General features: G+C 40.8%; 1 protein-coding gene across 1 annotated transcript in view; it reads left to right on the top strand.

The window, feature by feature from the left end:
• Positions 1 to 2,861, top strand: part of KCNJ6 (potassium inwardly rectifying channel subfamily J member 6) — a 68,015-nt gene extending 65,154 nt beyond the window's left edge. Inside the window, exon 3 of the mRNA XM_034990144.1 lies at positions 2,517 to 2,861. Within this exon, the coding sequence (XP_034846035.1) occupies positions 2,517 to 2,842 (326 nt within the window). The 3' untranslated portion in view covers positions 2,843 to 2,861. The remainder of the gene's footprint in view (positions 1 to 2,516) is intronic.
• The last annotated feature ends 9,183 nt before the right edge of the window (positions 2,862 to 12,044 follow it).

Genomic DNA, 12,044 nt, shown 5'->3' with positions numbered 1-12,044 from the left:
ACTCAACAAGGGAAACAGACACTTAGAGGTAATTTCAAATGATGGGATAAAGTGTCACTGAGTGTTAGGGGATCCTGGGCTCAACAGTTCCAGCTAGGGACTGGTCAGTCACAGAGTGCTCCAGAAAGGAGATGATTAAGTAGTTAGCTTTTCAAAGATGAGCAGGATCCCACTGGAGGAAGGCTGTTCAAGATAAGGCAAGTAGATGAACACAGGCATAAAAATACAAATGCAAACGGTAAGACAGCCAGTATGCCTAGAGAGTAGAGGGCGAGCAGAACCGGACATCAGATTTCTCATGTTTTGCTCTTCACCAAAAGAAGCATCTCTTTTTCCAGAGAGAACTTTACTCACTAAAAACCTACTGCAGGGGGACCCATGTCAATAGGTAAGACAGGAATCTTTCTGAAAAATATGAAAATTATCAACTTACACTAGGAGGTGTTTTTAATATTGTACTGTTGGACAAATACATTAATATTATTTTTTATCCCTTTTTAAATGAATTAGGACACCACAAGATGAATTTAAAAAAATGGAAAATCATCCATGAGCATTTCTTTAAATCTTGCTTATTCATCTTTTTATTACAAAAATTAAACAGTCCCACTAAAATGGTTACTATGGAAAAGATATTTTGCTATCTCTACAGAATTCAGTATGTGTATTTGTTTGTTAGGAATGCCGTAACAAAGTATCACGACGGGGGCTTAAATAACAGTATTGTCTCTTGGACATCCTCTTGGTTGTATCCAGTGTTGTTTCTTGATACCAATATCCCAAGTTTCTGATTCTCTATTCAGCCAATTCCAATATGATGTTAAATACCCATTTAGAGTTTAATTTTAATAATTGCATTCTTTTATTTCTGGTTGTATTTGGTTATTTATATAGCCAAAACTGAAGGTCTAGGTGGATTTTTTATTTGCCCATCTCTGTTTTCTAATCACTTTACAATAAACATGTACTTCCTTTATAAAAAAAAAAAAGTTGTTAAAGTTATTTTATCACCTTTTCCCCTTGACTTCCTGTGTATTTCTCTTTCTGAGCCCACATGTCCCTGTTATCACCTGTCTTCCCCCATCACTCCCAAACACAGATAAAGAGTCAGCAGTTCAGAAGAGAAACACTGGTTGAGAAATAAAAGCAAGGCAGTGCTCTTTTCTTTTCAATACCCAGAAGTCCTGTAATACTTAGTTTGGGGATGAAGAAGAAGAGCCCAGGACTGGAGTGAGGACAGTGCTGACTCTGGCCCTGACAGCTGAATGGGGTAAATCGCTTATATCCCTGGCACCCCAGTTTCTTCTTCTAGCCACAAGGAGCAAGTGCAATGCTCTGAGAACATTCCATATCTCTGAATTCCTCTGTGTAAACGCCCACATATGTCTTCTTCTCCCCACTCTACCTGCATTCTGCACAAAGCAGTTGCCTGATACACCTTATTGGCTCTCCCAGTGAATGACATCCGGACTGCCTGGCTGTGTTCTTGAATGAATGAACAGTGGCCACAGGATGACTTTTGTGAGTCTTAGGTACTTTTACCTTTGTGGACCCCAAAAATGATTTAATTATATTACATTTTACAATCTAATTAGTATAAAGATGACTATATTAACATTTTCTTCTGCTTAAAAGTTTATCTTTTTTTCTTTTGATTTTAGAAGAATTTTCATGGGTCCTTGAAAGCACTGTGGGCCCTAGGCCCTGGACCAGCCTAGCTAATGGGGAAGTCATCCCTGCAGGAACTACTCAATGGATGCTTCCACATCCTGAGAAGTTTCATAAGAGAGCCCTTTGAGCAGTGCACCAATGCATTACCCAGATTTTATGCCAAGCCAGTTACCTAGTTTTCTTCTCTAAGGACATGGGTGGAGTTCCCCTCATTCTGTCATTTCACATTAAAATAAAGCTGCTCCTGACTCCTGGGCTCCAGTAGCTCATATGGCATTTCTGTGCAAATTAGAAAAAGACTTCTTATTTTTAAGAAGAAGGGGGAAAGCCATTAAAGTATTATATTGTTGCACCATCTAAATAACTATCCCCACTGAGCCTGGGGAAAGTGCCAAGTCAGGTGGGCATCCTTTCCAACCTCACTTGGGGGCCACAATCGTGGCCTGCATGGCATAGTGGTGGGACAGTAACAGTAATCCATGGCATTCGGCTTAAAGCCATCCTAAGCATATTTCCATAAACCAAATTTCATCCTAAGTCTGTGGCCAGAATGGTCAAGTCTCAGTAGGACTCAGGCAAAGCCTCTAAAAGCAATGGGAGACCAGAGTCATGGCCTCGAGCCAGAACTCTCATGTTGTCCCCTGGAAGGCCCCCCAAAAGTCTGGGAAGCTCCACCACATGCTCCTGTGTGTGTTAGTGTATGTCTACAACATGAATAACACCCCGTGCAGGGCACAGTCTGACCAGCTGCACCGAGCAGCCACACCCAGCTCACTGAGTCCCCTCGCTGACGGAAAGCCCGCACTTACACATAATAAAGCCTCCATCCATTCCCTTCTCTGCAGGGATGACATGCCAGGCTCGGAGCTCCTACATCACGAGTGAGATCCTGTGGGGTTACCGGTTCACACCTGTCCTGACGCTGGAAGACGGGTTCTATGAGGTCGACTACAACAGTTTCCACGAGACCTATGAGACCAGCACCCCATCTCTCAGTGCCAAAGAGCTGGCTGAGCTAGCCAGTAGGGCGGAGCTGCCCCTGAGTTGGTCTGTGTCCAGCAAACTCAACCAACATGCAGAACTGGAGACCGAAGAAGAAGAAAAGAACCTCGAGGAACAAACAGAAAGGAATGGTGATGTGGCAAACCTAGAGAACGAATCCAAAGTTTAGTTTCCTAGCTGGGTAGCTCCTTCTCCTCTCCCCTCACACAACCTTTTCTTGTCTCTCATTCTCTTTCTTTTTTGTCTCTCTTACTTGGTTGTTTATTTATTTATATTTAATTTTGACATTACCAGAAAACAAATCTTCAAGGTGTAAAATATCTACCTGCCCTCTCTCAGTTACTCAGATTGACAAGGTAGACACGGATTTGGTTAAGGTGCAACGTGCCCTCATTTGTGGCCCAAGCTTGCTCTCTTCCCTAAATACCACACATCCATCTCCTAGGGATTTAAGCTACTTACCTGCATGTCTTGTACAATACCAGATCACTCAAAGAGTGTGTCAAAGATTTTACCTGGGACATGACAAGTTAGGTCTCTGGTGCCTATTTATTCATGCAGTGAGACATAGCATATAACCCTCAATTTTATAGATTCAAATAAATTTCATCTACAGGGTGAGGTGCTTGCCCCATACAGCATTGCAGTTATAGGACCCAGGTCAGGTAAAGACAAAACACTGTACATATATATGCCTTATGTAATTACTTTCTTTTTGCAGTTAGTAATAAAACCCAGCATGTACAAAAGTACTATAGAACAGAACTTCTAAATAATGTACATAAATGTATAATTAATGTAGGTTTAGATATATAACTTTAGAAATAAGATGCAAAAAAAAAAAAAAGATTCCCACTGTACAGTAGGCATTTCTGTTCTGATGTCTTTGCTTTCTTAATTTCTTTGGTCCCATTGACCACTGGCCCTTAGTGCATGGCCTTTGTTCCATGTCCCAGACTGGTAGTGTTTGGGCACCCCACTGTTACCTTGCTGATCTTTTCATTGAATCTAATAAGCCATAGGTCTGGGGGAAGTTAGGAGGTCTAGTACATGGCAAAACCCACCGCCAATATGCTGATATACTATGAAATGTTTACAAAACTGAGGTCTCTTTTATTAGTAACAGGAGCCTCCCTGACTAGCCTGGGGGAATATTCCAGGGGAAGGACACTATCTGGCATGTCACCAATGATGTGTTTATGCTTTTCACATGAGCTGTCACCCTTTGTAGTACAAGAGTTTGGGAAACTCTTCTTCTACAAAACCATGGATTCTCCAGCTGTTCCACTCTGTAATCGTAAGAAACTACAGACTTAAAAAATGAGACATGGTAATTTAGCAGAAGATGGTTTCGGTCCAAAGCCATGACATTCATGAAGGCACGTAGTAGGGGACATATATTGTAATCATTCACCTAACACACTTTGACTCCATCTGGCTCTCTTCCTGTCCCCACCAGCTTATCCATCAGCATTTCTTGCATTTGTATTTATTATTATTTGTATTCTTTTATTATTATGAAATGACGAGAGTTCAATAGTCAGAGATTAGATCAACAATCTAGGTGACTACGAAATCTTTCTAGAGAGTGCCACAGGTGGGAAATCAAATCCAAAGTGTCTCCCAATCAGAAGAAAACAAGCAAAAAACTGCAGCCTTAATTCATTTTAATCTGCAAAGATAAATGGACAGAGATTAAGAGAAAGAGAAGGAAAGCATTTTGTACTAAAACTCTAAATTCAAGATGAAAAAAATTCAAATAAAAAGATAAATGGAAGAGAATGTCAGACAAAATCTCAAGGGCAGGTGGAAATTTTGCACTGTAACAGATCTTTCACATTAATTTCACAATTTTAAACTATTTGTTCCCTAGAACAGTCGCCCATCGTAAATATTCATTGACCGAACTCAAGTTGCTTTTCAGCTCCTATGGCTGTGCTCAGTTTGAGGCTTTGTGCCATGGAGGTCAAAGAACTCAAACTAGCTATCACCCACTCCCTGTTGCCCTTGACTTCCCTGACCAGATTGCGCAGGCCTTCACTGTAGTTTGGGGACCTTGTCTACTAAAAAGCATGTCCCAGAGATAAGGAATGTGGCTCCTCAGTTTAACACGGGGGTCTCTCTTCTCCCATTTCTGAGACCTAGCATCAGGACACCTGCTTCTTGGCACTTGGACTTAACTGGAAACAGAACTGTTGGCCGTAGCCCTTTCCTGTTTGCCAACATTTCACATTTTGCATTGAAAATCTGTTGAATCATTTATTCATTCCACACAATCCAAGGGAGGAGGAGGTTGTAGTCGAGGAGAAGGAGGGAGCCCCATACACTTCCTGCCAGGCTGTGGGGAGGCACTGTGGCCTTACCTCGCTGTAGCCTTATGAAAGGCGCCCTTGACTTGGGGGCGCTAACCCTGCAGCATCCCCAGGGTTGCAGGGCAAGGCATGGTAGCACAAAGAAAGATGAAGCATGGGCTGCAAAAAGTCTGCTAATTTATCTCTTGATGACTCAGTGGGCCTTTTTTAATCCATTACTAAGGCTCAAAGGACAACACACATCCTGTTGTCTGGTTGGAAGAGCAGTTCAGGGCCCTCTAGCACAACTGAACAAAGAGCCTTGACAACCCTTTGGTCACGCACACGTGTTAGGTCTCTGTCTGTGCCAGGGCACCCAGGGCTGAGGTCTCCCCCTATTTCTCATTGTCTTTGGTGTCAATGTAGTTGGAGACAGAACATGAACCAAATCTCGTTTTTGTAATGTGAGCCTCTGAATCTTTAAACAAGGATGCTCCAGAAGAACCTTTTACTAGAATGTCCCTATTAAACATGTCTATTTTTCTACAATTATTGATAACACAGTTTAACAGTGTATTTTGTGTCAACTGTTAAAATTTGGAATTGAAAGAAGCTCATTAAGACTGAATTTTCTAAGCAGCAAGAATTGAATGGTGTTTTTCATTAAGACTGTACAACAAAGATGAGCCCACAATTTCTACTCATTCTATTCCATCATATCTAGTCCCCATTCATACAGTCACTTTGTTAGGAAATCAAGTGCTATGAAAATAAATAAGCCTATTTTAATGTAACAATACCCATAACTAATGAGGATCACCTTCAACTTGATATTTTGGTCTGTTAGTTTGGTGTGTTTGAGTCACCTTCCATAAAAGCATGGTGGGATCTGATAGCCAGATAAGAATTTTGAACCAAAGGGTTACGGTTTGCCACAGTTGACCCCAATCTGGAGAAAAGGGCAGACTCAGCTGGAAGCATGACCTCCCCAAGGGCTGCTGAGACCCTCAGATTCTCACTTCCACTCACCCCAATATGCTTTCCAACTGGAAAACCTATTTGTTTATAAGTCAACTTCATGTAACTAATAAAACGGTATATGTTTTTGGCTGTCCCCTGGGCAAATGATACTCTTTTGAATTAATGTATTTGTAATCACTGTAATGCCAGGTCATTGCTTATCCATTCCCTCATAACATGGCATTCCAGCCTATTGACCCAACAGATAGCCACTCCATGTCCATGAGAAGGAACTCCCTCTTCCCCCACTCCCTTCCTCTGTCTGTCTCTCTCTTTTGTGCTATCCCTAGTTCCCCAGTGCCAGGTCCATTGACTTAGTTCAGTATCTGTGTTCCCTAACAAAAATCCAGCTATTGTCTCTAAAAATGTCAACAAATTTCTTAAGCACAATTTTCTCTTGCAGGTTTAACCAAATTAGGGCTCTGAAATGTCTATTTCTCATTGTACTCGGATTAAAAAATTATTTATGACTTCATTCAAAAGCCTAAATTTTGAAGTCTCCAGAGCAACATCCTTATGCTTTCCCTCCCTACATTTTCTTACATTTCAGGCTTCTTACTTTTTCCCCTTTGCTTTTTAATTTAGATTTAAGCCAATATCTTTGGGATGTTCAGAAACTGTTTAGAAAGGTGGAAGCTGGTGGAGAGAGAAATTATAAAAATGCCATTAGAAAACTACTTGAACTCACCCAAAGAATGTGAAATCATTTGATTAGCTGAGTAATTCAAGATAAAAAGAATCAAAATATTCATAGTCATTTCCAAGATAGTTTGCCAATAGTCTGACTAGTTTTCAGTCTTTCTTTCCTTGACTTGGGCAATACTCTACGTGACTCAGAAAAGTCAAAAGGGTAGTTGGAAATTAAACACCCTGCATAAATGGGAAACAGTATCTTCTATGATTTCCTTTCAATGGATGGCTATAAAGTTGAAAAATATAGTCAGTATATACATAATAGAAGATTCATTGATATTGTGTTACAATATAGTAAAATCATATTATCTTGTTTCTAGACTTTATGGTCAACCTGTTTAAGAAAATGTAATCCTTTCATTTAAAATGGAGTAAAACACAACTCTTCCTAATATTTCTGCCCTTAATGTCTTGGAGAATTTCCGATGCAGTGTCATCTAGAAGTCAAAAGCTCTGTAAGGCTGTGAAGAGATTTTGACAAAGCACAATATCAGTACATAATATATTAACAAAACAATATTACTAAGTTGTCTACATTGTGCTATATTTGGGAACATTCAGAGCACTTGCATAAATTATGTCATTTAATTCTAATCCACCATGAGAGCTTGAGTGTTATAATATAAAAAGAAAACTAGGGTTTGGGCAAACTGAGTAACTTCCCCAAGGTTACAAGTCTAGTAATAATAGATCCCAGTCTCAAATCCAGGGGCCAAGTCTTAAGCCATGGTCTCTATTTACTACAGAAAGTGTCGGCAAACCAAATCTACTCACAGACTCCAGCCCGCTGCCTGTTTTTGCACCACTTGTGAGCAAAGAATGACTTTTACACTTTTAAGAAGTTGGGGGAAAAAAGACAAAAGAATATTTTCTGACATGTGAGAATTTTATGAAATTCCAATTCCAGTGTCCATAAATAAAATTTTATTGGAATACAGCCACACCCATTCATTTGTGTATTGCCTATGACTGCTTTCACACTACACTAACAGAGTTCAGTATTTAGGACAGAGACCATATGGCCAGAAGACTGAAATATTACTATCTGACCCTTTACAGGAAAAGTTTGCAGACCCCTATACAGTACTATTAAGTACTGTTCATGTATTAAGTACTACTAATTATTAAATGTTATACTGTGCTACTAAGAGATTCCTGGACAACTTAGAATGATGACATTCTTTTCCAATATAAATGCATTGCAGTCACTCATAGATCTGTTTCCAAGAAAAAATGACACAGTCATACAGTCAGGTGTCAAAGGAAGAGTCCTCCCTTTCTGTAACCATTCCCCCAAAGTGCTAAATAAATAACCAGCCAAGATTGAGCAGCCAACTCAGAAAGTGATAAGGTAAAACAACTCCTTAATGAACAAAAAAGAAATGTGAATCTCCAGTCCAGTGACTGAAACATTGCATCGCTGGAACCTATAGGTGTTTAAATATGTAGATAGTTGGGACACATGTCTCTGACCAACAGCGTGAACTGGACTTGCAGTGGTTGCCACATATCAATCCGGCTTGCCCTCCCTAACCTGTCTTCTCTCTTATGCCCCCTTGGACTATGGAGCTGTACTTGGGTCTTCCTGCTAGTTCTCTCTAGCCTGCAATTGATCAACATGATAAAGATGAACCGATTGCTCATGTCTAGCTGTCCTAGTTCTGGCTCTCTCCAGCAACTTGGCCAAAAGTTTAACATGAGAATTAAGAACTAGATGCTTCTCTTGGAAAACCAAGAGGTTCTTTGAAAAGAGCTCAGGGAGAAACAGAGTAGTAAAGGGTTGCCAGATTGTTTGTCACTTTCTGAATCTTAAGCATGAGATAAAGATCGGTAATTACAGAAATATTGAATCCAAGAAATCCAGACAATGGAGTTTTGAGACATTCTTTAGTATCACTAAGCTGAACTCACTTGTGTTCTAAGAAAGCATTTCCAATGCCAGGCATAAGTCAGACAAGTGAGGTTCTTTATCTCTTTATCTCCAATTTTTTCTATTGGAAAAAATATATATCAGGTTCTCTTATGAGTGCTTTCCTGGAAATTAGGTGGGGGAAAAATTTTTTCACAAATCATTGTGATATCCTGCTGAAATATAAATGATGGAAACTGAGATAAATTTGGTCCTGTGTCTAAATCTAAACAGTTATAATATCTGCAACTTTAGATGATGCAAAAAGCTCATGACCCTGCAACTGCATGGAACAGCATAATAGCTAAGTGAGAAAAAAAGAAATCTCAAAGTTCTATACCATAAAACTTAAATAAATGTAAAAGGAGTCAAACTTTTACTTGGCCTCATTGCCTTGGTAAAAGAAAGCTTGATGCATCCACCTAATTCAAATAGGAGAGTCCTAAGAAGGAAACAAGGGCAAAATATTTTGAGACATGCAAAAATAGCTCATTGAGATGGTCAGCATGATTAAGTGATGGAGATTTATCACCAATGAAAATGGCTTTTATAAAGTTAATTTTAGATATTACCCCCTAGTCGTGAATCCTAATGTGCTCTGTGGTCAGCCAGAGAATTGTGACCACATAGGCAATAGATCTTGATTTCAGAGAATGAAAAGCTTCTACAATCAAAGGGTAATTGATCATTTCAAGATTAAGACTCTGCACCCATTGTATTAACATTGATCATAAATACTGTGATATAAACCAGCCAATCTTTATAAGAATATGAAGGGCTGTTTTTCTCAGGCAATGTAAATATCCACTACTAACGGGCACTAGTGAAATAAACATGTAATGCATCATTATTTCTAAAATTCTGATAGAAATCATAAAATATTCATCCAAAGGAGCAAGAAGTCCTAGGAGCCCAAGCTCAGATCTCTTTGGCTACTAAAACCCAGCCCAGGCTGAATGCCTTATGGAGTATGTCAATGTTGGGTCATCAGCACTAAACACAGCTACAGAACTGGATTGACTAGAGCACAGAGAGGTGAGCTTCCATCCGCTGTGCATGATCAGAACCTCTGGCTCCATGGCCACTATTCTTAGAGAAGGAGATGGAACACTGTTCTCAGATCCAGTTGGTGCCATTCTGGCATCATCTCTCAGCATTATTGCAAATGGGAGTGGGTGTGAGCAACCCTCCCTTGGTTTAGTTTGGCCATGCCAACCTGCTGCAGGCTTTCTGGGTGAGCCTCTCCCTCCAGGTCTGGTTCCTGCTCATATAGACAATGACACCCTCCCCCAGAAGACAAAGGGACTCTGTGTCTTTTGAGCTTATCTTGGCTAGCATTCTTGACCCTACAGAACACATATCTGGATCAGGGGTGACAACTCTCCCAAGGAGAACTGAAGTAAGACTTTCTGAATCCCCTGTGCACAGGGGTGCCCCTCCCATACATAAATCAAAACCAAACAATACTACTGTGTAAATGGAGTAAGTGTAAGGAAGTCCAAAGAAAGTTCTCATTTTCCCATGGTGATTACCTGGATGATTTTTTTTCCCTTTACATATCTAGTTCTTCAACCTCTGGAAATCCTCACTTTTTAATATCATGATGCTGTGAGCACAAACTCGATTGGCTTATCAGGCAATCCCAACCATCAGCCTAGATGGTCTGACCCTGTTCCTTTTTTTAAGTAAGGGGGTCTAATCTGTTCAAACCTACCCCTGGACCAATCCATATGTTGCCCTGGCCAAGAAATTTCACATACCCTCTCTTTCCTCTAACAGGAACCAACAAACAAGGACATCATTGTCAAGAGTCTCCTCTTTATTTGCAAGGAACTCCCCTGGATTGCAACACTTGGAGACACAACTTATGTTGTCCCCAGGTGCCCACAGGGTTATCATGTTACCACAGGTCATCATCCAAGCATTCTACCCAGCTCCTCTTTCTGAATCCCTCCCTTGGCTCACCACCAAAAGTCATCTTTCCAGGCACCTTCCTCTGAGTTTCCGCTCCATTCTTGAGTGGCCGCCAAGAACCCATTTTGAGGCTAGTCCCATCTCTCACCACCTAATTGTCCACCACCAATTTTAATTGAGCACATAATATGTTCACCGTCTGACTACCTGAGACCAAAAAGGTAGAATTTTTCATTTCTGCCCCCATATACACCTTGAGAGTTCCTGAGTAATGGCTGGGCATTATGACATCAGCCCATTATTGAGCAGAGTGTAAAGTGAGGTCTTGTGCCAAAGGGACAGCTGGACTTTTCCAGGGGAATCTTCTTGTCCCTTTCAACATGCAATTAGGCTATCCAGCTTGCCAAAGATGATCCTGAATATCCTTATTCAGCCCAGTGGATCAGCTTCTAAAATGAGAGTTATACAGGAACAACAGTGAACTCCCACACGTGTACAGGATTCTGAAATGATGACCTAAATATATGCCTATGTTGGCAAAGTGGCCTTTGCTCCCCCACTGTCTGTACAGACTGTGCTCTGGGGAAAAACCAAGCACCCATGTGGTGCCTGGTTACCCAGGCCTGCATGGCTGCTGCCATGGCAACCTGCAGCCTATCAGCATAGACCTTTCCATGGAGTCTCTGAGGAGAACTGGCAAAGACCCCAAGAGCTGGAGTTCCCAAAGGCTGGTCCACCTGCAGACAGCCTTCAGGGAATCCTAGGAGATATGGGGCAATGCCCAGGCAAACAGGTACTCATTCAGTGGCCAGGTGTAGTATATTACTATCCCTTCTTCCTAGGATAGTATGCACGTGGTGGCCAAACTGCTCCTAAAAAAGCTGTTCTTTAAGCCATCATTCCCATCCCACATACACACCCACACCCAAATCACATTTGCCTTTAAAAGAGAGAGAGAGATTCCAAAACTAAATTCACATTATCTGGTGTAACAGATATCTGAAGGGCTGCCATTTTATTAATCATTAAATAAGCTCTGCCTAAACACTGTTTCAATAATAAGCCCACGTATAAAGAAAAGCAATTTAAAATTGTCACTTAGAAATTCTTTCAGAAAAAAAAAAGAAAGAAAGAAGTTCTTTTTAGATAACCTGATTTCAAATGTTCATTTTTGCCCCCAGGATGCAAAGTCTCTAGAATACTATTTTTCCATGAACTTGTCGTTTTCCATCTGGCTTTGAACCTGAGAACAGACTCCTTTAAATTGGCATGAAAGATTAAGTAGGATTTAGCACTGAAACTTTCAGAGTTAAATTCAGTCTGGACCTATGAACCCAGCTAGGAGTAAACTCTGCTAATCAGGAACAACTCTGCATCAATCCCCCTCGATGCTAACCTCAGGGAAATTTTGGACGTGAAGATCTTGCTCAAGATGATGGCTTGCTTTTGGAGAGAGGATGCTAGTGTTCAAATCTCTGAGTCATGCCAACAGTGTGCGAATCATGCCAGATCAGCTTACCTGGTCTACAGCTTGCCCAGTCAGC

Source organism: Mirounga leonina, unplaced genomic scaffold (genome assembly GCF_011800145.1).
Source record: "Mirounga leonina isolate KUSES-001 unplaced genomic scaffold, KU_Mleo_1.0 Mir_496, whole genome shotgun sequence".
NCBI lineage: Eukaryota > Metazoa > Chordata > Mammalia > Carnivora > Phocidae > Mirounga > Mirounga leonina.
Note: the sequence above shows the minus strand (reverse complement) of the source record. Positions and strands in the feature narration are given on the sequence as shown.